At 35.8% G+C, this 26,352-nt stretch overlaps 1 protein-coding gene across 2 annotated transcripts in view; it reads right to left on the bottom strand.

The window, feature by feature from the left end:
* Window positions 1-26,352, bottom strand: part of LOC145660691 (inactive tyrosine-protein kinase 7-like) — a 395,652-nt gene that overhangs the window by 22,811 nt on the left and 346,489 nt on the right. For both annotated transcript variants that reach the window (XM_081726038.1, XM_081726039.1), the window contains exons 6-11: window positions 17,768-17,907; window positions 12,722-13,018; window positions 11,136-11,426; window positions 7,285-7,412; window positions 6,364-6,526; window positions 2,756-2,903 (exon numbers count right to left, since the gene is read on the bottom strand). In XM_081726038.1, coding sequence (XP_081582164.1) covers window positions 2,756-2,903; window positions 6,364-6,526; window positions 7,285-7,412; window positions 11,136-11,426; window positions 12,722-13,018; window positions 17,768-17,907 — 1,167 coding nt within the window. The remainder of the gene's footprint in view (window positions 1-2,755; window positions 2,904-6,363; window positions 6,527-7,284; window positions 7,413-11,135; window positions 11,427-12,721; window positions 13,019-17,767; window positions 17,908-26,352) is intronic.

The following is a 26,352-nucleotide window of genomic DNA, read 5'->3' as shown; positions in this document are numbered from 1 at the left end:
GTGGGAGGAAACGTGAGAACCCTGGGAAAAGTGACGCACAAGGTGTTTGTCCACCACAAAGTTCACCTGGCGAGAGCTGAGTTTGAACCAAGGACCCCACACACCAGAAGTGTACGCTCTACCACTGATCCACTGCGGCCCCTTGTCTTTTATCAATTTCACTATCATTCTTGGAAATTTTCTCAGAACATATTTTTTATATCATGGGAAAGAAGAAAGGAAATCACTCTCTCATTACTGACTCACTTGAACCCCAAGCAATACGGGTTCCGGAAGGTTTCATAGACCATTATTCTGTGAAATTGGTATTCTACGGTATTAGAATATATACACCCAGCGGCATATTTAGGGTTTTGTTTCGGGGGGGGGGGGGGCTATGTACAACACGGGGTAGCAGGGGGAATTGCCCACCTGAGTTTGAGAATTAAATATATTTTAATTTATATTTAAATTGAAGTTTTAATTGTAAGAACTGCAAACTGGTGATTGTTATGTTCTATGATACACACAAAAATTTAGCAGTGAATCTAATCTTTTATCCTATTCATAGAAGAAAAAGGAAACATCCTCTTGGCCTCCTTCCCAAGTACTTTTCCGGGCTACTTATTCCCCCGTCTTGATTTTCTTTAATTCAAACATTCATCTTTCTTTATAACTAAACGATGTAAATATTCCTTTGCTACATTAATTAAAATTTCGTCTCTTGATATCCGTGCAAGTTGGTGCGGAACACCAGTTTCGCTTATGAGCTCCTCTTAGTTTCGGAGTTACTGCCGACGGCCGACTTGAGTCACAACTAACAACTATGAAAGTATGATAGAAGAAACAAAAGAAAGTAACAACTAAGAAAAAGAAACAAAAGAGTAGAATGGACAAAAGAAAGAAAAGAACTAAGTTCTCACATGGAATGAAATTTCACAAATACACTATTATTTCTGAACAAAGAGCATAAGAAAATGGAAAGTCAACGAAATTCTTAGAAATGGTAAGAAGGATTATTATTGTACGTGGAATGCGAAAAACTAACAAATTTATTTCGGGGAGCCTTGAGCCCGACAGCCTTCCCTAAATACGCCACTGTATACACCATATTCTATCAAAAACCATTAATATTTAATAAAGCTATGATGGTACTTTCTTTCAGGGAGAGGGGGTAAATTTATTCCCTCATTCTCGGCTCATTTTAACGCGAAGCATCGGAGATGACTGGGAAGCCTCAGAAACATATATACCAAATTACAGCCATTATTATTATTATTATTATTTTAAATACGAATATTATCATGGAACATGTTTCTAATAGGGGAAAAATAATTCACCTTTACATTCTTGACAAACTTAAATCTCAAGCAGATGGATAATTGGGAACTCTCGAAAAAAATACACTCCATATTGCAATAAAATCGAATCATTTTGTTGAAAGTTATCAAAGAAAATATATATATTTTTTTTAATCATATTACTTAAATAAAGAAACTTCGCAATTTGAGGGATATTTTCCCCTTAATCCAATTATCCTTGGACCGATTTCAGCTGCAGGCAATAGGCATTATTGATACCCTAAAGCATACATTATGTTTCATCCAATACTTTTACGTATTTTATACTGCAAAATTGTTCTGTATGTGTATGAACAGACGTGCAAACATGGGGTTCATTTTACTCCGTAATTCATGATAGATTTCAGCTCCAAATAATAAGTTATTTCGGAAGGTTGGGGAAGGCTCAAATGCCAAGTTTCATTAAAATTGGAGAAGTTTTACGAGTTATTGTGGAAGAGACAGACGAACACAAATACTGGTTGGGTTGAAATGGTAGAAGCTCGCTTCAAAAATTCTGATTCAGCCCGTTTTTAATTCAAAATAAATGCTTTGAAGGTAATATTTATAGACATAGCTTTCGAGACAAAACGGATTACCAATATGTATACAAAGAAAGAACAAAAAAGAATACAGTGCAAATAGATACGGCCGTGTTCCTGAAAAGCCATTTTCACACAACCGAACCTCTCCTTCTACATTTTCTTTTTCTCCTCTCTTACACTATACTGACGAATCGGCAACAGTTTAAAATCTAAGTGTGTGTGTAGCACACTGAATTCTTTATTTCTATACATACACTATATACATATGTATAGGGTGTTACAAAAATGTATCACAATTATTTGGGAAAGGATTTCTCACATCAAAATAAGAAAAAAAAAAAGTTCATATTTACCTGTGGTCGGAAGTATATAGGTTCGTAGTTATAGGGTGCAGAAAACGTGAAAAAATGAACTTTTAAAGTTTAATAGTTCCACTACCATACGATTGATCGTAGTCAGATCAATACCACTGAGGAACTAGTACGTGAACTATCCAAATATCCATTTTTCAGAACCTCCGGTACTTGCACAATCATTTTTAGAGGGGCTGTTTGGGAGTACTTGATCACTCTCCACCTACCTCTCTAAAAAAATGGGTGCGCAAGTTGTGGAGCATTATTAAACAAGGATATTTGGATAGTTCACATACCAATTCCTCAGTGATGTCTTGACCCGACAACGACAGGTCCAATAGTAGTTGAGCTATGAAATTTTTAAGTTAACTTATTCCACGTTTTCGGCATGTAAACTCCGAAACTATCCACTTTTCAGCACAGGTCCATATGAACTTCTTTTCTTATTTTGATGTAAGGAACCTGTTTCCAAAATACTGTGACACATTTCTGTAACACAATGTCTAATGGGAGATAGAGAGAGAGAGATTTTTCTTACCTTTTCTCGTCTAACTTGTCCATGTTATTATTTTTGTCCCACTGGATGGTAGGTTTTGGGTTTCCCTTAGCCAAGCAGTGAATCATGACTGGATAACCTTCATATGCTTCTGTTGGGTTTTGCGGCCTCACGGTAAATTTTGGCATTTCTGGAAACAAGACATTTATTATTTTTGATTTCATGCAGAAACCTGACAATATTTTAGATCGCAAACACACGTCTTTCAATAACAAACTGACCATATGCGGCAAAAGACCTTGCAATACCCAAGACCTTTCACATAGGTGTAGAAGTGAGCGATTTTTGCTTTATACTTTATACTTTACCAATTTCATTATGATTCTCGGCGGTTTTTTTTTAACATACACAAAAACAATTAAACATAGGATGATGTAGTTCAAATATATGATGAAAAATCTAGCTCAGGATAGGGAAGAATGCAAAGCTACGTCGGATTTATTTATTTAATTTTTATTTATTTAAGAGTTACCAGAAATTTACACTGGATATCCAACAACAACAATAACAATGGAAAGAATTTGGGAAGGTATCGGCCAGGGACTGTTTAGTAGGTACCATCCCGGCATTTGTCTGGTAGGACTGAGGGAAATCCTGGAAAACCTCAGGATGGTCGGCAGCGGGATTCGAACCCACGACCTCCCGAATGCGAAGCTAACGCTCTACCACTTGAGCTACTTCGCTCGGTGGATAGATTGCTGTCCTAAGTTGATGATGATTTTGAAAACTATTGAAAAAAATCAAGAGTTGCACAAATCTTTAAGAAAAACTGTAAAGAAATTAGGTAACATTTTTACATTTTTTAAATAAAAATAGGCAAATCTAAATTTAGAAAAGGATCAACAACCAACTGAATTACTAATAGGATGTAACGAACACATTGTAACATATTTAAAATTACTAATCATCTTAATGTTCTTGGGTAAACAGTATCTTTTCAGTATCTATATTCATCAGGTATCCATCAACGTGATGAAATACAAGCGTTAAAAGCCTGACATACTAAAAATAACACAAAATTTACCACCTTTCTTTTGCTTGTTTTTCTCAAGCGAAAGGAGATAATGAAATGCAACTTACCACAATCATAGATAATGTTATTCTACAACAGAAAATATGAACCGGAAGAATTTTCAGTGTTGCCATCCATAGAAATTACAGTGTTGCCAGAATAACATTTCTCCCCAAATCTAAGTTAAGACAGCGGCTAGAGGAACGAACTCAACTGCATTTGATTACGTTATCATATTGTCTTGGAAACCTGTGAAGAACTTTTTAAATAATAGTTGTATTTAGTATGTAATAAACAAAATAGTTTCAAAATACAGTTACTAAAATTACATAATAATGTTATTTAAAAGGTAGTTCACAGGATTCCAAAACAACATGATACGTAATCAAATGCAGTTGAGTTCGTTCCTCTAGTCACTGCATTAACTTAGATTTGGGGAGAAATGTTATTCTGGCAACACTGAAAATTCTTCAGGTTCCTATTTGCTGTTGTAGAATAACATTATCTATGATTGTGGTAAGTTGCATTTCATTATCTTCTTTCACTTGCGAAAAGCAAAAGAAAGAAGGTAAATTTTGTATTATTTTTAGTTATGTCAGGCTTCTCGGTCATCTGTACGAAAAATTCTTTACATACTTAGTTTAATAACATCCCTTAATAAAGTGGAGGCATCAAACGTTTTATTAAACAACTCAAAATATATGTATATGTACAAATAATTAAGTATACTTAATACCTAACAAATAATATGTTCATTTTCATCTGTTGCAAGTATTCAGAAATAATAACTTTTTTCAAAAGTTTCCTCAAAACTAAGGCCAGATTAAGGGAGGGACTTAGGCGGGCCATAGCCCCGGGCCTCCATTCTGTTCAAAATCTCTACTGGCTATCTAAAAAGAATCATAAAAATACAATCATCACCATAAAATAAAATACGACCAAAACTATGAAATATATTCTCTTAACTTTCCTACTATCTTCACATAAATATATTAAATGAAGTCAGCAGGTGCCACATATTTTTTCTAGCCCCGGGCCTCCAGATTCGTTAATCCAGCCCTGCTCAAAACATGGTCAACATGGATACGAAATATTTTAAAGTAACGTAAATTTAGTGCAGATATACCATATTGTTACATTCAGTATTATGTATATATTTAAAAAAAAAAAATGTGCTAAACTGAAGTACTGTTATAAAACATGTATATGCTAGTAATTACACATGAACAAGAAATTTGGTAAATTCCGTTTGAAGTATTTTTTCTGCACAAAATAACTCTTACATTGATCGAAAATCCTTTTTGAATTTTTAGATGTTTAAGGTTTTTTTTTTTTTTTTTTTTTTTTTTTCAAATTTTACGGAACTTTGACATTAAGTACATACAGTGACGAATCTAGTCCGGTGCCCGGAGAGGGCCTAGGCTCCTCCGCCCAGTTTTTGAATGACAAAAATAATTTATCTTATTGCCTTATACATTTTTGGAAGTTCATAGTAAACTCATAATATATCTACCATAGTCTGGATTCTGGCTTCCCCCTCCCCCCAGGTTTTGCCTTCTAAATCCGCCACTGAATACATAGGAACGATACAAAGCACTAGATTAAAAGAGGACGTAAGAAAGTTCCGAGACGATAAGAAAGTCATTTCTGGTTTATTTAAGCACCTTCAATTAACCACACATATTGTATAAGTATTACGTTTTACACTGTGCATCATCTTTAACTGAAAGGAATTGTTCTTGAAACACACTACATTAGGAGAAGGGGGCGCGGTGGCTCAGTGGTAGAGCGTTCACCTCCGGTGCTTGGGGTCCCTGGTTCGATCCCAGCTCGCGCCGTGTGGACTTTGTGGTGGACAAACATCGTGCTCGTGGGTTTTCTCGGGGTTCTCCCGTTTCCTCCCACTTTCTTCATTCCACCATTTCACTCATTTCTCATTATCACCGTCTCCTTTAGCCTAACCGGCATAATCGTGGGACGTTAAACTTAAAGATTTCATTTTTCATTTTACATTAGGAGAAAAAATCCAAAACTAGATACAGAAGAAGGAAATTCAGAAAGAGAATGGGATAATACTATCACTAATTTCATAAATAAAAGAAAAGAAAGATAATTATAAGCCTCTGTACACTACTTCAATCGAAAACAAAAATGGTATACATACGTAATAAGTGAATGCACCTAAACGGATAACAATATGGTATGGCTACACTGAATCTAGATTGTTGTAAAATGTTTCATATGGTTAATGATCATGTTTTGAGGACATTTTGGAAGAAGATAATATTTCTGAATACTTGGAGTTGTTTAATAAAAACGTTAATATCTCCATTTTATTGAGGTCTATAATTTCTACTACATATTAATACGAAGTATCTTATAACTTCAATAACTTCTAGTCTGTTGCTAAAACTAAGTATGTAAAGAATGTTCTGTATAGTGTGACTTACGTATTTCATCCCGATGACGGATGCTCGATAGATATATCCGAAATATAAACGTTGAAAAGACATTATTTATACAAGACAGTTAAGAAGGTTAGTAATTTGTAAACTAATTGAAGATAAAAATAACTAACCTACAACAGTGACATCTATTGTCGTATTTATCATTTCCTCTTGGAGATTGGTCGCAACACAAACATATTTCCCTTCATCATCATATGTGACATTGTTGAAGTGCAATGTACCGTTTCTATCTTCCACATGATCAGGGAATGGCAATATCCCCGTTGTCCCATCCTAGATTAAGAAAGAATATATATTAATAGAAATAACATTTTTTTGTTTATATTTATACAGGATGTGTCCCAAAAGCCATGAAATACACACTTAGTTAAAAATAATAATAATTATAATAATTAACAACATCTGTAAAAAGGGTTAACATTCTGCATAGTACTGTCCATGAGCATGTACACATTTCTACCACCGACTCTTCCATGCCCAGTACGTCCCTTCGAATGCCTCGACAGGAATTTCTTTTAAAGCTGTTGTCACAGCCACTTGGATAGCCTCAATGGTGTCAAAAATAAGTCCCTGGAGTTCTTTCTTACTCTTAGAGAACAGAAATAAGTCAGCCGGAGCGAGGTCGGTACTGTAGAGTGACTGAGGCAGCGTTGCCACGTTATGCTTTACCAGGAACTAACGGACGCGCAGAGACGTGTGGCAGGGCGCATTGTCGTGATGCAGCACCCAGGTAGCGTCAACGTCGTTTTTTACATGGATGACGGATGATTTATATTTCCAGGCAAATTAAAAATAATAATAATAGTACTAATAATAACATCCCTACAAGCTGTTAAAAGTAATATCAGAATTTCAATGTAATGACATAATAATATTTTTAGAAAAGTTATGATTTATAACTAACAAAAAACTCGTAGATGACACTAACGTTTGCAATACCCCAAGTCCACGAATTACACTTCATAAGTTTACGCAATTACAATTAATTCTGACTAATAATTATTATCATTTAGAAATTTTAATTTACTTACCTCAAAAGATCTAACTTTGACCCACGTTACATGGGGCGGTGGTGAACCCTGAGCTTTGCAGTATATTTTGGACCCAGTGTGCAATTCTAGTTTAGTGTTCAGAGGTTTTCGAATGAATTTCAGTTTTTCTGAAAAATCAAAGAAAAAATGCATAATGTTTTAATAAACCAAAACATTTTGTTGTACTAAACTAAAGTAGTAAGTTGATTTATTTTATCTCACGTTGTCTGTTATTTTATTTACAAATGAAATCCCAAGTACAGTGATAAGCTATTTTACACTGAAAACAATCGAACTTGGAATATAATTTTGGAGCAAAGTCGGCCAGGGGCTGTACTTACATAGTGTGGCAATTTTATCCTCGTAACATGAGCATGGCATATAAGTTTGGCGGTGAGCCATTCCCATTTCGTATTCTGACATGTTTAAACGCGCGATCGACCCGTTGACGTTGACTCAATCTTCACGAAGAAGTAGAGAAAATAACACTCGTGTACACGTCGCACTGTTAGTAGAAAACCAGTGACAAAAATCTAAAGTAGCATTAAGCCAAAAGTCCATTCTACAACTTGAGCAAATGAATTACTGAGCCACTGTATTATCCTGACTTAGCACCATGCTGTTCAGCTATTTTCGAAATTGCCGTAACAAATAAACTCCCAGAGTTTGGACAGCGAGCTCCAGCAGGAATGTTGCCGACAGTGACACAATTATTTAGGAAAAATACATTGCTTTACAACAATACAACTTTGAATGTGGCAAGTACACAAGTAGTTGTTTATGAATCCGATTCCTGGAATTAAATTGTCGCATTTCGTGAATAAATCGCTGACAGTGACAATGGAGTACAGGGAACAGTACAGGGAACGGTTAGAATGAAAAGAGTATCGTTATTGGGATATATCATATAGTTGTTATAGCTGACTGAGAGATGGGTGTGTGTATTAGAGTAAAAACATGTTAGTATTTACAGCGTGGGCCAAAGATTTACATACTTATAATATGCATTTGTGTATAAAGATATTGAATACTTGGTGATTTTTGTAAGTCTGAAATATTGCTCGTACGTGGATTTGGTAATCGCGAATATTAAGTTGTTGCGAATGTGGTTCTACGTCAGCATAAAGTGTGGGGATCATTTCTCTATATTAACTTGTAATTAGGCTTATGAGGTTTAACATCCATACTGCCTGTACTTGGAATCATACGAGTATTTATGGATTAAGCTCATACCACACAGCTCTTGAGGTTATACTTAATTATTACTGTACATCGTAAAATCGATCAACCCGAGATTTTACGTTGCGAGATATGTCTTGTATGTTGTTGGCCTATTCATTAACTTATCCAAAGCTTTTGATACAATTGATCATGTTATTCTTTTAAGAAAGTTGTATGCTTATGGTAGAGGAATAGCTCACAACTGGTTTCTCTCTTATTTATCCAGTAGACAACAAGCGGTACAAATATCAAAATTAGCTGCAGATGGGTTTCAAACAATTTGTTCGTCTTTATCAACTGTAATCAGAGGTGTTCCTCAAGGTTCCATTTTGGGTCCTATTCTCTTCCTGATATATATAAATGACTTGTTAGAATATATGTATCCAGCAAAATGTATTCTATATGCTGATGACATCAGTATGATTATATCAGGAAAATCAACAGAAGAAGTTGAGAGGAAATCTGACATTTTTACGGACAAATTAGTAAAATGGTTAACAGTGAATAGGTTCATTATAAATCATGATAAATCGATTCTTTTACATTTTCATTTTCCAGGAAAACCGCGTATATCACCTAGAATAAAAATATCTTCTAACTTACTCCAATATTCTTGCATGACAAAGCTTTTAGGTGTAATCATAAGTGACGATCTTTCATGGTCTGCTCATATCTCCACTTTAAAGAAGAATTAAGTAGCGTGTGTTTTGCCTTATACAAACTTAGCTTTTATTACGCCAAGTTTAATTCATTAATTAACATCGGTATAATATACTGGGGATCTGCTGAAAATAGTTTAAGCACTTTCCGATTGCAAAAGAAAGCGATTAGAATAATTTTTGGATTACCCACAAAATCGACATGTAAAAAGGTTTTCATAGAAGCAAAAATTTTAACACTCCCCAGCTTATACATCTATAAATCTATTCTTTCTACTGTGAAAAACAAGCATCTTTTTATCTTTAACAAAAATGTTCATAGCCATAATACAAGACAAGGTAGTGACATATTTTTGACGCACCAAAAATATGCTAATATAAGCAAAACCGTGTACATGAATTGTGTCAGATTGTATAATAAACTTTCTCTGTACTTGAAAAATATGACCAATGTTTCCATTCTTGGTAAGACGTTATATAATCTACTTGCTGAAAAGTGCTATTACACCATTAAAGAATATTTAAATGATTCATTAAGTGAAGAGTTGGTAACAGATACTTACTTGTGAGTACATGTCTGATGTGCAACAAACAATTACCTAATTAAGATGTAAATTGTCATGTTTTTATACTTAATATATCCTATTATGTGGTTTTGTATTTTAGAAAGATGCATGATGTATACCTCTGGTACTTGACAATATTGTATGTATTTTTTTCTGACAACTGTAATGCTTACATGAGAATTTCTCGTCTTTTCTAAGCTAATGAAGCAGGCAAATAAATGAAATGAAATGTGATTTTAGAAAGACTTTTTCTTCCAGAAAATTGTGTCCGGTGCAGGAGACATTAAAATGTGAGGGTACTCCACTCAGATACTATTTGCTAAATAAATAAATAAATAAATAAATAAATAAATAAATAAATAAATAAATAAATAAATAAATTGCTCTGCGGTGTAGGCACAATTCAATTCAATTTATTTTAGCCCTGGAGGTACGCCAGAAAGAAACATTGACCTCAAAAAATTAACTTTTCATAATTTCTTTATAGTTACAACATATGACTGATTACACAAAATCAGTATCTCCAACTAAAATTTCCATGTTTATTTTCACCATATATCAACCACAGTATACAGGGCGTTACATAAATGTGTTACAATACTTTGGGAAGAGATTCCTCACCTCAAAATAAGAAAAAAAAAATTCATATGAACCTGTGCTCAAAAGTGGATAGTTTCGGAGTTATAGGGTGCCGGAAACGTAAAAAACGTAGTGAAGTTCATAGCTCCACTACTATGGGACCTATCGTAGTCAGGTCAAGACATCACTAAGGAACTGGTACGTGAACTATCCAAATATCCATGTTTAAGAATGCTCCAATACTTGCACACCAATTTTTAGAGAGGTAGGCGGAGAGTGATAAAGTACTCTCAAACAGCCTCTCTTAAAATGATTGTGCAAATACGAAAGGTTCTGAAAGATGGATATTTCGATAGTTCACATGCTAGTTCCTCGGTGATGTCTTGACCTGACTACGATAGGTTCCATAGTAGTGGAGCTATGAACTTCACTACGTTTTTTACGTTTCCGGCACCCTATAACTCCGAAACTATCCACTTTTGAGCACAGGTTCATATGAATTTTTTTTTCTTATTTTGAAGTGAGGAATCTTGTGACATATTTCTGTAACACCCTGTATAGTTCTATTTCCTAAAGTGCTAAAATATAATCGCAATGTAACTACAACATTGCATCCCAACATCTGTTCAGCACATCATGAATGCCATCCCCGCCATTTAAATTTTCCTGACCGGAGTCCCCTACTTCTTTTATTCAATTGGCTTCCCAATTGTCCTCACGACGCTGAATGAACGCCATATTGCGAACAGCGTCTAGTTTTCCCCAATGGCCATCCATCTAAGTGACCAAATTATGAAATTTAATAATACGCTTATTGTAGACTCACCTTTTACAAATAGTTGACTCTTTTTTGATTGTATCGGTTTAAACCCTGTGGTATTGATTTCACAACTATAGTTGCCACTATCTTTGAGCTCAACTTGTAAGAGAACCAACGTCCCATTATGTTCATGAACCAGCGTATGCCAGCCATCGTCTCTCAGATACTTCCCATCCTTCTTCCATTTCACTGTAGTGATGGGGTAAGGCATACCCTCGTAATTGCAATTTAGAACTGCACTTTTACCTTCGTCCACTCTTTGCATGTTGATTGGATCAGATTTAATCACTGGAGGAGCTGAAATTCAAAATGGAGGAAAAATTGTTAGACCAATTTATTAATCACAGAAAACGAATGCACTTACCTATGAGCTAAATTAGGAAAATGACATTTTTTTAAAAAAAAGCAAACATATATTAAAAGTAAAAATACAAATAAATTATAAAGAGAATTTGAATCTGTAACACATAACTTCGAGAACATAAAGTATGTAAAAGAGCGAACTGACTACGGTAAATTAAAAATAAGTAAATAAACCGAAAAGAACACAATTCGAGATCTACCGCGGGCACATTAATCGGATCCTGTAAAAATAAATAAATAAATAAAAGTTTGTTCACTGGGGAACAATGAAAAAGTTACAACGATTACAAATCATCAGCGTAAAACAAAACTGTCTACGGAAAATACGAAAAAAAAAAATCCGTGGAATAACAGAAGTGATAGTGGATGATGTCATAGCATTTGGGAGTTGTTTTTATCCACAACCGTAAGTAATCCAGAATATATGTTGAACATGGTTATATCACCCGATAAAAGTAAATCACTCAACAGTAACAATAAATCAAATATGCATCCATAATCGATCTTAAAGAAAAATAAAACTTTACCAAAAAGCAAAAGCAAACCGACCTTTTTTACGCGAGTTCGAACTAAATGACAATGTTCAAGTTTTTTTAAATAATGTACTTTATCAGAACTTTAATTTACATATAATATTTCCTTCATTTCTAATTATGTTTATTATTTGCTGACATTATAAACACAAACATAGAATAATGAATAGGTTAAGTTTAAAGTGTTTTAAGGTTGGTTTAAAGGGACAAGTTTTGTCAATAGATGTCACTACAGTCTTCGTATTTATCTCGTGCATTTTTTACCTTTCACGAAAATTCACGATTTCTCTTACAAATTTCAACCTACAGATTTCAAATTTTTAGAGAAGAAATTTCATAACCTATCAAAGGCAACAATCCGTGCCGATTTCTTATTTAGAATTTTCTTCATTGTTAAAATGGCTTGTTTGTTGAAAGGGATATCCAAACCTTTAACAATATAATTCTTTCAACAATGAAGAAAATTCTAAATAAAAAATCGGTTGCCTTCGATAGGTTATGAAGTTTCTTCTCTAAAAAATTGAAGTCTCTAGGTTGAAATTTGTAAGAGAAATCGTGAATTTTCGTGAAAGGTAAAAAATGCATGAGAGAGATTCGAAGACTGTAGTGAAATCTATTGGCAAAACTTGTCCCTTTACACCAACCTTAAATATACGTTCTTTACGCACCATAATGTACAATATATAGTTGACTCACTTGAAACAATAACGTTAACAACAGCCGTTTTCATCCCTGCCATGTTTTCTGCCAAACAGCTGTAGTTGCCGGCATCTTCTTCTTTGGTTGACTCAATAATAAGTCTTGTTCCATCCACCCGCGTGTTTCCTGTATCCGAAATGATATGGCCCCTCGGATCTTCCCACCAGACACGAGCCTTCGGATGAGCTGTTGGTGGTTTACAAGTAATCTCAAACTCACTGTTCTTAGGAACGATGTGTTGATTGTCAGACTGCAATGGTGGCTCAAAGGAGTCAGGTGTAAGATCATGTATATCTGAAAAACACATGACCAAAATAATCATTTAGCAGAAAGAAAAAGAAAATTGTCAAAGAACCAAGTATAAAGTAACAAGTTAACACGGTATATAGTAATACTGTAATATTTTGACGATCACACTATTCTTAAGCCCAGAGAAAGGCGTTAAAGACTACATTAGAAAAAAAAATCAATTCTACAAATACTGTAATTACTCAGCACAGATGCTATATATAGAGAATTGGACTGTACGGTTCAGAAACTTGGACATTACGAAAGTTAGAGAAGAAATATTTAGAGAGCTTTGAAATATAGTGTTAGAGGAAGATGAAGAAGATAAAATGGACAGAAAGAGTAACAAATAAAGATGTTTTAAGACGAATAGGAGAGAAGAGGACGCTTTTAGATAGCATTCTTCGTAGAAAGACCAATTGGATTGGACCCAACCTGCGAAGGAATTGTCTTCTTCATACTGCCATAGAAGGAATGATGGAAGGAAAGCGAGGAATAGGAAGAAGAAGAACACAACTGATCGATGATTTGAAAAACAGAAAAAAATGCTGGAAGTTAAAAGGGTAAACTGAAGATCGAGAAACGTGAAATAAACATTTCCAGGCCGAAACTTAAAACAAAATAAATAAATAAACTCATTAGTCCCAGGACCTGCCGAAAGGCAGAATACTTATTATTATTATTATTATTATTATTATTATTATTATTATTATTATTATTATTAATAATAATAATAATAATAATAATAATAATAATAATAATAATAATAATAATAATAATAATAATAATAATAATAATAATAATAAGCACACCACACACCTTTATTTCTTTATTTAACAAACTTCAATATACGGTCCACAAGGCCAATTTGCACTGAAATTATGTATGATCAAAAACGATCGGAGTTCCGACATTGACCTACTGGAACTGTGTAAAGATCTAGGACTAAACTGCCAGGCTAAGTAGGTCATCGTATTGGAACGCTGGAATCTCCCGAATGCGAAGTAAAAATGCTAACTACTGCACTATACTTGCTCACAAATCGAATAGCTGAATCAAATAGTTTCGTCACGCCATCTGTCCACCTAAGTGCTAAATTCAAAGAGAAACATTTGCGGTTTAAACAATATTCTAAGTAAAGAAAGCATAGACCAGTGTGCGTTTCACTCTATTTTCCTGCATCTTATTCTCATCTAGATTCGTTCCATTACTTTCTTATGGTCGATTCATTTGATCTTTTAAAGTTCCTTCTTTTGCAAATTTAGACAAAAGTTGCAATTCTCTCTTTTATTACAATATTTACAAGTCAATGCAAAACAAAAACATTGCAAGTTTCATATGTAGCTCATGTCTTTGGAATCCACCGGAAACAAACGATACCGGAAGTAATGTGTTATCCTTGACCTATCCATTGGTGTTATTAATGTTCCTATATTCTGATTTGATTAGAATGTAGTATGGATAGAGACACACAGTTGCCAAGTTTAATTATCTAGGTCAGGGGTTTTTCAACCTGGAGATCGCGAGGATACGCGGGAATCTATTACCGAAAAATATTTTAAAATATTATTTTGAATTCTGTTCTGATAGGCATATTTTTTGTTATATACATACTGTTAAGAACAACAAAAAATAGGTCTACTAAACATTTTCAACAGATGCAGAGTTGTTTAAAAATCAATTTAAATGAAAAGGGTACGATATGAAGCTAATAAGAACTGAATGTTGAAATAGCAGAAAAATACAAATGCAACAAAACCTGCATATTGAAATACAATTAAAATTGAAAGCTAATGAGATATCTGAGCATGGTGTGATTTCACTAGTGCGCCAATGTCCGGTTCAATCTTCGTGACGCACATTATCAAGTCATTTAAAATAGTGAATATATATTTTTTGGATAGCTGTTCAAATTTTTACATAAAATTAGAAATCACTTTATTTTTATTTTTATTTACTTATTTATTGTTATATGGTCCAAAATTAAGGGAGTTATGAGGTTTTAAAATTTTCAAACAGGCTCCACTTCGAAAGCATGACGGATCGGATTCGATATTTGTAATATGAATGATCTGACCAAATTTAGTTTTAATCCGTTCGCTTTTAGGGAAGTTACTGTGTCCACTATACTCAAGAAATGGATTCTACTATTACAGAAATAGATGGATATCGTGAGATCTCCGTAATAGGTATATTAAAACTCCCACACATGCTTATTACAAGCCAGAAATTGAATCGATTTCTGTTAAAAGGGCGTATGTAACATTTTTTGCAATTTTAACTTTTTTTAAAGAAATAAATGTTTTAGAGGTAGATGTAACAATTTATGTTGAGTTGAGTTGATTTTAGTTTTGCGTCCCTTTCAGCAGCGAGGCTATATGAGACGTGGACCTACTGATTAACGTGGAATCCGAACCACATGAGCTCCCGCCGGGAATCGAACCCGGGTCTCCCACGCCAAAGGCGCGTACGCTAACCGCTTAGCCACTGAGGAGCTCGTAACAACTTATGATAAAAGGATGTGTGTAGTCTTGAAACATGTTATAAATATAAGGCTTTTTTTTTCATAAATCAAAGAGTCTCGTAAGAAAACAGTTTTTTGTCATTTCCAGACAAAAGTTTTTATTGCACATACGCCCTTTTAACAGAAAACAATTCAATTATAAGGGGGTCGCTGGCAAGGGGATGTGATAAAATGAGGGTCGTGATGGGAATTAGATTGAGAACCACTGATCAAGATGATACTAACAATAGAAATGCAGATGTAGCTTTAGAAGCAACATGGCATATATAAATGCTTCAATTAAATTTTGGCATCTTTCCTCCGTTTATTTCTCTTGAGGAAATTTCTTCCTTTTGAAAGACAAAGCACAAACCTTCTATTTAATTATGTATAATTCATGATAATGTTATTTAATCAATTAAAACTGAGCATGCGACGCAACTTAATTGAAATAAGGATTAGAATTATGAATAACCATTCCTTTGTGATGAATATCAATTCAACTTTACACTCGTGTTAGTCTAAAAAAGCCTATCGTAACTAGAATCATTAAAAAAACAAATACTTTCATACAATATTTTGGTTATACCTTATTCAGGCAGAAGTACCTTAAAAATCATCAGTAACAGGATACACAATTGCTTTATTAGTAATTTAAAAAGTTCCAATTTAAATAATATAGAAGGTTTTCTATATATTCGAAGTGTATACTGTAAGTAACTTGTTACTAGGAATGGCCAAAACCGGTTTTCGGCTCTGAACGGATCCGGTTCTAGAAGGTCCGGTTTCGGAACCGGTTTCCCAGATCCAGGTCTGAAACCGGTTTTTCGGATTCAAATCTGGAACCGGTTCTCAAAATCTGGTTCCGGAACCGGGTTTTCGGATCCAGGTCTGGAACTGATTTCCAAGATCCGGTTCTGGAACTGGTTCCCAATATCCGGTTCCGGGACCGGGTTTTCGGATCCAGGTCTGGAACCAGTTCTGAAAACCGGATCTCCAAGAACCAGTTCCGCCGTCGGAACTAGAACTTTGTGGCCATCCTTACATGTTACATAATTTTATGGAGAGGAAATACATTTATTACAACTGCTCACATAGTTCTTACATCTGTGAAGTCAGTAATTAAATATACAACTGTTAACATTATTACATTTGTACATAAAAAGAGAAAGAAAAGTAAGAATTTTATTTATATTTATTTTTTAGTGTAAAAATATACCCATATTTAAGAAAATGTTTTTATATTCTAACTTGAATGTTAAACTAATTCGAATCACCCTGTTTGGTAAATTTAAGACATTCACACTGACGCAGGAAGCTTCCCAAAGGGTTAATTCATAATTTGAAAGTTATCAATTTACTAACTGTAGGAAAGTGGATCCCCGAACGAAACTATTTAAATCATTAGCAAACAATGTTAATTAAATGAATAAAAATTGAGGTTGCAACTACATGGAGTTAAAAAAAGAAAATACATTGGGTTTAAGATAGATCCCTGAGGAATATCTCTAATAATTTTCTTCAGAGGATGAAGAAAAGGTTACGTGTCTTTTGTTAACAGACTTCGAAAACTACGCTTTTTAATTTCTGATCAGTTGAGAATAAATCAATCGGAGAGATATACTCCTGACACCACACCATTTTCATTTCCTTAGTAAAACTACGTTACGAATAGTGTGAGCAAAAATTTACAACCAAGCTAACGGTTAATTTATGTTATTTAATGTGTCTGGGAGTTTATTATGAAATCAAAAATAATGCAGTTTCCATCGACGTTTTGTTTTGGAAACCATGCTGAAAGAGATTTTTGTTTTGTTTTGTTTTCAGCATTTTTATTAGAAAGTTTATGAATAAATGAGAGATAATGAACAGAAAATGAAAGATAATTTTGTAATTAATTGTCACCTTTTAACTCTCATTTCCTATCGCCTTTTGAAATTAATTCCGCTAAATCTACGTTTTTCATATTTTTTTTCTATTATGAAACTAATAACATCATCTGAAAAACTACGTCCTTAAAGGTTAAATAGAAGCTTGTATTATGTGCCTAAGAAAGTGATATGAATAAACTTCAGGGCGTCATTTAGGGGGGCATGGAGGGGTATTTCCCTCTCTTGAGTTTGACATGTATATAGATTTTATCAATAGAATAGTAGTCAATCAGTGAAAAACGCGAAATTTTACTTATATCAAGGGGTCTTGCCCCCCCCCCCCCCAAGCAAAATGTGAAATGACGCTTCTGATAAACTTACATGCAAGCTTAAGCTCTGCAGTGTATTTTTGGGCTGGTTCATCGTTGGTCTCTCCACGAATACCAACACACATATAAACTCCTTCATCAGATGGATGAGTCCGTGGAATATACAAAGAGCCATTAGGAAATATGGTTAATCTGAAATAAAAATATGCAAATTAACAACGTTCATATTATTAACACTGATCACCAATTGTATTTAACTGTTTATTAAAATTGATTTAGAGTTTACACGAATCCTAACTACTTGATTTCACTTTTTCTTTGTAGTTAAAGGTATAGCTCGTTTCTACAATTGAAGTGCAGTTCAAATACAAAGAATGCCGCCTTCTACGTGTGGTGGCTTCTGCTATAAGCAAGTCATCATCCGAAGGAAAACATCCCCGGTAATTAAACGACCAAGCCGAACCCTCATTTCAAACAATTGACACTCGCTTATCAACTCCACGTGGAGTCTTAGTTGCCACAGTTTAAAATGCTGTCCTTTAAGTTAGTGACTGATTTCCTGTTCCCACGATCACCTTCCTTGTTTTTACATGCCACCATGACATCTGTTTCATATTAGCCATGGAATTGGGGAGAAAGAACAGACACAGTGAGACACAGTGGGTGTTAAGAGATAGCAACTCCACAAATGTAATCAAAAGAGGTTTGGAGGGAGGAAGGGGTGCTGTTATAAAAATCAGCACAGGAACTTGAAAGAAATTTGCCAAGTTGCACTTCTACTGAGTAAACGCACTATATACCTTCCTCAATATTCAAAACAAGCTTATGTGATCCCACAAACGATGTCAAAGTCAGTACTATGCCTTCTATCTCTTTGCTACACGAAAGAAGTGTTTTAGCTATCATCTTTAATCTCAGGTTTCTGCAGACACCTATTTGAAGGCTGGATGAACCTATGAGCTGCAGTGTAGGGATAGATTTCGTCCCAACCGGAGATTGAATCCGGGACACTGAGTTACTAGATAGGCGCTAAGGCAACGTCGCTCTGCTTTCTAGTTCGAACCATTCTAATACGAGGGTCATTGCAAAAGTCATGGCAACTATTTTTTTTTTCGAAAAAGGTAACGAATAAAAAAAATCTGAAATATGCAAATGGAAGGTTAGTTGATATGTAAACATTACCTGTAGGGAGATGGATGAATACACTCACACACCACTATAAAGATATAGCACGTGAAAAAAGAAAAAAATGTCGTTTCAAACGTTTTACTGTCAATTGCAACAGTACACAACAGTACAGGGCAGGAACACGTGACATCTTAAGAGTCTCTGCCATCTTGTGGGTTCTTGGGAAGACTCCTGATGCACGTAATTTCTAATGTACTATTGTATACAGTTTCAATTGACAGAAACACGTTTGAAACATTTTTTTTTTTTTTGTCTTTTTTACTCTTGCTATATCTTTATGGTGCTGTGTGCGTTCATCCGTCCTCCTCCATGTAATGCTTACATATGAACTAACCTGCCATTTGCATATTTCAGGATCTTTTAATTCTTTCCCATTTTCGAGAAGAAAAAAATAGTTGCCATGACTTTTGCAATGGCCCTCGTATTTACTAACATACTATTAACTACCAAGTTTTGTATTTGGTCTAGGAATTAATTCGTGCGGGTGGACAAGAGATGGAGCAACGAACGGAGCGTCCCACAGTTCCGTGTATCCACACATGTGTTGCAAACCCCTGTCATCGCGTATCGTTCGTAGTATAGGGCAGTGGATTAAAGCGTCAACAACACCAGTTTGTAGTTAAGTGAACATGGCGCAATTTGTGCCTGATAAAGTGTTTTTGCGGGGTGTCCTGCTGCATTACTTTAACATGCAGAAAAGTGCGACTGAAAGTCATCGTATTTTGGTGGAAGTGTATGGTGACCATGCTCTAGCTGAGCGAACGTGTCAGAAGTGGTTTGCACGGTTTAGAAGTGGTGATTTCGGCTTGGCAGACCAAGAGCGAGCTGGACAGCCAAAAAAATTTCAAGACGAAGAATTGACAGCATTGCTCGAGCAGGATTCGTGTCAAACGCAGGAACAACTTGCAGCAGCATTAGGCGTTGATCAAACAACAGTCTCCAAACGCTTGAAAGCCATGGGAATGATTCAAAAGATGTCACATTGGGTTCCACATGAATTGAAAGACAGAGACGTTGAAAGACGAAAAACCATTTGCGAATTGCTGCTTCAACGACAGAGCAGAAAGGGGTTTCTGCATCGAATTATTACGGGTGATGAGAAGTGGATCCATTACGAGAACCCTAAACGAAAAAAGGCCTGGGTGAAACCAGGTGAACCAGGTCCATCACAACCAAAACGAGATATTCACTGTGCAAAGGTTATGCTGTGCATATGGTGGGATATGAAAGGTGTGGTGTACTATGAGCTGCTGCAACCGGGTGAAACTATGAATGGAGAACGTTATCGACGACAATTAATGCGTTTGAAGCAAGCTCTGGCCAGAACACGACCAGAATGGGAGAACAGACATGATAAACTTATTGTTCAACATGATAACGCTCGCCCACATGTCGCAAAACCGGTCAAAACATATTTAGAAAATGTCGGATGGGAAGTTTTACCCCACCCGCCGTATTCACCAGACGTTGCTCCTTCGGACTACTACTTGTTCGATTGCATGAACAACGATTTGATTGGACAGCGGTTTACTTCTTCAGAAGATATCGAAACATGGGTCTCTGACTGGATCGCTTCCAAGGATGAGGACTTCTTTCGCCACGGAATCCGTAAATTGCCTGACAGATGGGCGAAAGTGGTGGCTAGCGATGGACAATATTTTTCTTAAGGTATTTATGTATTTTGTGTTTGTACTACAGCTTCAATGTGTGCGTACCAACCGCACGAATTAATTCCTAGACCAAATAGGATTTGAGGTTTGCGTCCTTTTTAGCTTCAAGAGACGTTGGCTTACGACTTACGGTGGGGTAAAAAAAAAAAAAAAAAAGCTGCCCTCTTCGTCACTGATTTGAAACACACAATAAATTTGTGTGAGTGAATTCCATAACATCTATAGAAATTATCGTAGAAAGAAGAAAAATAAATTTAGCGTTGGTATTCAACCACTTATATTCAAATCAGGAAAACAGCAATAGCTCGGGAGGCGTAATGGATCCAGTTTATTATGCGTAACATAAAGACCAAAACTTGCCTCTTTACAGTCGAAATAGTAAGCACACATAGCTTGTTTGGTAATGATACCGAGTTTTCATCAAGGCATCGTGAGGTAATTAATGGGGCAATTGGGTTGAGATAGCAAATTCCAATTTATAAAGCTTGAAAAAAATAACGTTGGTACCGCATTCAATGAGCATACCACGTATCATCCAGTTGAACATGCCATCTGCACTTTGTGTCAGGAAGTTTAATTTATAATGGGATCAGTGAATATTTTCTTTTCTTTATATCTGATATGATTGTTAAGATCATTTTCCAGCGCTGAAGTTAAAGACGGCGTGAACATATGAGAACAATGCTCATGGAAGGAAGGAACACATGCTTGCCACACAATAACTTACAACAGCTAGAAATTAACAATATACCTGTACAGGGCCGTGCCGTGGGGGGAGGACGAGCGGGGCGACGGCCCCGGGCGCCGAAGTAAGGAGGCGAAAAATTCGGGAGAAAAAAGGGAAAGATACGAAAAATTGTTTGGAATATATGTATGGGGGCGCCGTCGTATACTCTCGCCCCGGGCGCTGATTTTTCAGCGCCCCGGCCCTGTACCTGTATGAACAATCTTAATCATCATAGTTTACGAATTTCCTTATACGAATTAGTTTCTGATGAAACTGTTTTGTGCTTGATAGGAAACAGATAAAGCGCGGAACAATAAAAACTTTTAATAATAATAATAATAATAATAATAATAATAATAATAATAATAATAATAATAATAATAATATAAGCTTTACTATACTGTACTGCAGTGGTGTATTTAGGATTTTGTTTTGGAGGGGGTTATGCACAACATCGTGAATAAGCACTTATAGGTCTATTTTTCATTTTGGGTACCGACAAATTTTAATGAAGTTGTGCATATAACAAATTTATTTCAGGGGGGGGGGGCTTGAGCCCGATAGCCACCGCCCTAAATACGCCACTGCTGTACTGTATACTGTAATACCCAAGGGTATACTTTTCATACTGAAATAAGCGAACCGAGTAAAATATAACCTAATAGGTTTTGATTAACCTAATTTTACCCCTAATGAACCTAGTCTTTTATTTATTTATTTATTTATTTATTTATTCTTTCTTTTAAATAAGGTTTTAGCATACCGATAGTACTGTATTTCTAATTCGACTACTGAGGAGAGACGAGTCATAGATTTATTTAATATTTATTTGCATATCTTACGCTGAAACTGCAAAATATTTTAATTGATGAAATGGTTCTATTTCAATCACCAACAACTCTTATGCAAAGGAACTTTTTTTTTTTTTTTTTTGTAACGATTTAAAGAAACATCTTTGACAAATCTGTTCTTCCTGGCCGTGGGCAGTTCTAACCAGGAAGGAAAAAAATAAAATCGAATATAACTGGGTGTTAAAAAGCGTAGCAGTACATTTTTACCACGAATAAACTTCCGTCCAGTGTTGACTTCTGTTTCCACCGCATTCAAATGTGCGTCCTCGCGGTTCTCCAGATGTAGCGTTCAATGTGCCGTCTGCGGTTGCCTGTATCAGTAGGTTTCTTCTTTTATGTCGATCTAAATATTTATCTCGACTGCGACTCCCGCCAAATATTTATATCAGCCTTTAGGTCGAAAGCTGCGAAGAAACAATAAACATCCGAGCTTCAACGAGCTCCCGTCAATCGCCACAGTCTCACAGACCAGAGACTAGGCTGGTAATTCTTTCGTTGATATTATCGAAGTTGACGGGGAAGTTTTTGGCTTCACAGTTTCACCGCGATATACATATATATATATTAATTTACGCAAAAACTGTAGAGACTTCACTTGGCTTATTTTACAATTTTACGTACACTTTAGTTCTTTCTATTTTTGACACACATTACAGTGCTACTTTATTACCCTTGTTCTTAGAAGTTGTGTTACACGTACGTCAGAGATGGATATTATTTCGTAACCCTAACAATATGGACACTCTGACCCTCAACTTTACTCCCATTCATTCTCAAGTGGATTTCTTCCCTCGTCTCATTCATTTATTTCCCCTCACCCTCACTCTCACTAGGCCCGTAGCCAGCCCAAAAATGTAGGGGGGCCCGGTAAAGTTAGGGGGACCCGATCCAATCATATTATAGTTTATTTCCAAGCCTACCGTAAAAATTTTAGGGGGCCAGCCAAAATTTAGGGGGGCGACCCCCTAGATTCCCCTGGATATGGGTCTGACCCTCACCCTCAAATAGTACCTCATCCTCACCAGCTTTCACGATCATGTACAGAAATGACAATGCGGGAGGAAGCAGTCCTGAAGACAACAGGAGCCGCGGTGGCTCAGTGGCAGAGCGTTCACCTATGGTGCTTGGGGTCCCGGGTTCGATCCCAGCCCCGCCAAGTGAACTTTGTGGTGGACAAACACCGTGTGTGAGGACACCCATTTCTGACGTGCATGTCCTCTATGTACGAGGAATGATCGAAAAAAAAAAAAGGTTACAAAACCTATTATGGCTTATGTGTGAGACATAACTGCAAGATCAATGCACCTGATGATAGTGGACACCCAACAATAGTGCTCGATTTAATCACAGTTTTTGTTCAACCGCTTATTACAACAGCACATGAAGCTGCTTTGCAAACCACATCTCGGTATCATTTATCGTTTTTGCTCTATGGAAATCAGTATTGAAACCGGAAATACTAGTAAATTTCAATCACTTCCGTTTCCGGTTGAGTGTTGCAGCTGGTGATTATATGTTCTCTTGAGACACTGAACCGATTGAAAAAAAAACGACTGTCGCTATCTATTACCGTTTTTGTTCTATAGCGATAAATATGGAAATGGTAAATGGTTTAATTTCTACCGTTTCTGATTTGAACAGAGAATTAGCCTAGGATATGACATCTATTCTTGGAATGCTGAATCGATTGCAAAAGAACCACTTCTCGATATGTTTTACAGTTTATGCTCTACGGAAATCAATATTTAAACCGGAAGTAGTAAATTTCAACCACTTCCGGTTTGGGAAGAGTATTGTGAATGGCATTATGTCTCCTTCAGAGAGGATGAACCGTTTTTGTTCTACGATGCTAAATGTCGAAACCGGAAACTGTTAATTTCAACCACATCCGGTTTAAATAAGAGGTTAATCAGAACTTATTCTTAGGATGCTGAATTGATTGCAGACAACCGCTTTTTGGCATGTCCTACCGAATTTGCTCAGATATATGTCTATAGACGGACGGACAGACGGACAAAGCCGTTCTATAAGACTTCTGATATTTGTGCACAGCATAATTTGGAAGTCTAATAAATATAATGCTGGCGCTGGAATAGGATGTTTGAAATCACTGGTAATGATTTAAAAAAAAAATCAAGAACATTATTGGAGCGAAATATTCGACTTAGGCGTTTCTCTGTCCGGATATTCCTCCGAGATGCCTGAACCGTTGTCAACCACATTTGATACGGTAATTCGAGAGCACACGCTGAGTGCCGTAATGGGTCGCATGTCCCGATCGGACATACCATTGAGGAATAATCACCAGAAAACGGGATACTCGTAGTAAACTTAACATTAGAAAAGCGTTTGGCGTGCGGATTCTAATTGTAAACAATGGAAAATAAAATTTTCAGCATTAGAAATAGGGCGAAGCCCTTTTCGGTTTTTTTTTTTTTCTGTGAATACAATTTTTCAAAGCCATTATGCTTTACGTCGATAGGCCAAATTCAGCTATTTGCATGTCGCATTCGTTCATGGAAACAATTGATGCACTAAAAAAATATTCTATGAATAATCAATAAAGATCGAAACCAAATTTGCAATTATTGCATACCTAGTAATAGTTACCGTTGTGCACGTATAAAGTGCAGCAATATTTCGGGAGAAGTGTCAATAAAAGTTCATTTCTTAAGAGGCCTCATCCCAGCGAAATTAAAATACCGCTAATTTTACAGTAATTATGTGATATCTTCAAATAGATAAAAGATAATTGAAATGTGGAACAAGAGCGCCCTAGACAATATTATTTTGCGTGAGGTACCGTTATCACAAGTCACCTAGTGGCTTTCCGTTTTCAGCCGTTTAGAAACGCGAAAATAAGTGCCGATTTTCAAAATGGCTCGAAATCGAAAGCAGATAAGTGAGTCGTGATAACGGTATCTCATATAAAATGATATTGTCTAGGGCGTTCTTGTTCCACATCTCGATTATATTTTATCTATTTGAAGATATCACACAATTACTGTACAATTAGCGGTATTTTAATTTCGCCGGGATGAAGCCTCTTAAGTAATTCTCAATATAACAATAAATTTGAACCGCAAAATTTCCAATGTTGGCAAACCTAAAGTAAGTTTGTACTTAAAAAAAAAAAAAAAAATGAAGTGGTAAAGAGAATCAAATATTTTGTTTTAAAAGTGCATAGTTCTGCACATTGTTTCTTCCCTCTGTTATTGCTGTGTAGTGTTGGTATGCGAAGATGTTTTGGCTCGTCAGAAGAGAACTACTTTGCCATTATCTTCCGTCATCCAAAGGAAATTGCATTTCCCAGAGAAGAGCTGCAACTTCTAACGAGGTTACAGTTTCTCTCGCGTTTACCCCGCTCGGTAATTACCTCTCGGGCTCCCATCTCCTGATTGCATTAGCGCAGACTGCGGGGACAGATGGAATTACCAGCAAGACACGGAAACCGACTTCTTGTAACATGACCTCCCCTTTCTTTCTTTTTAACTGAATTGCTTTCGTCTTCCACAACGAAAAGAGGAAATAGATAATATAACTTCTTTTCTCCTTGGTTTCTACTTCTGGCGACATGATTGTGAGGTACGTGATTTCGTTATAGCGTCTAATGTTTTTGTCGTAATTAACGTGCATATGACTAATTATTTGAAAACATAAAGAGTGCTCATTTTTTGATACTATTCAAAATATTACGAAAACGAAAAAATATATACTACAATACCTCTGCGTAATTATTTAGTAGTTAGAAGATATACTTAGTGGAATATTTTGTGTTGTCTATATATGCTTGTTGCTCAAAACAAGTACAAACATTCCCGTGAGCAAAGGATGTAGAAGAGGAATTTACAAGTATTTTGCATACATAAATTTCTTTTTTACCCATGTACTCCATACACGTTAGTACCGCCCATGCAGTGGAGACCTGCACGGGCCGGGCTTGGGCGGGCCAACTCTGTTATTTCTTTGGGCAGGGCCGGGCTTGGGCGGGCCGACAGTGATTTCTCTTCAGGTCGGGCCGGGCTGGGGCCGATTAATTGCAATTCATTAATAATTATTGACTTTCGTTAAACGATAATTAGAATTAAGGCAAACGTTGAAGAAGTGTGTCCGTGAAAAGTGTTACAAAATGAAACTTTTAAAATTTATCGGGCCCGGGTAGGGCTTGGGCCAAGAATTTTAAAAAACTTATTGGGCCGGG

Source organism: Thermobia domestica, chromosome 9 (genome assembly GCF_964235325.1).
Source record: "Thermobia domestica chromosome 9, izTheDome1.hap1.1, whole genome shotgun sequence".
Classification (NCBI taxonomy): domain Eukaryota; kingdom Metazoa; phylum Arthropoda; class Insecta; order Zygentoma; family Lepismatidae; genus Thermobia; species Thermobia domestica.
The sequence above is the reverse complement of the archived record's forward strand: the minus strand, read 5'-3'. Positions and strand labels throughout refer to the sequence as shown.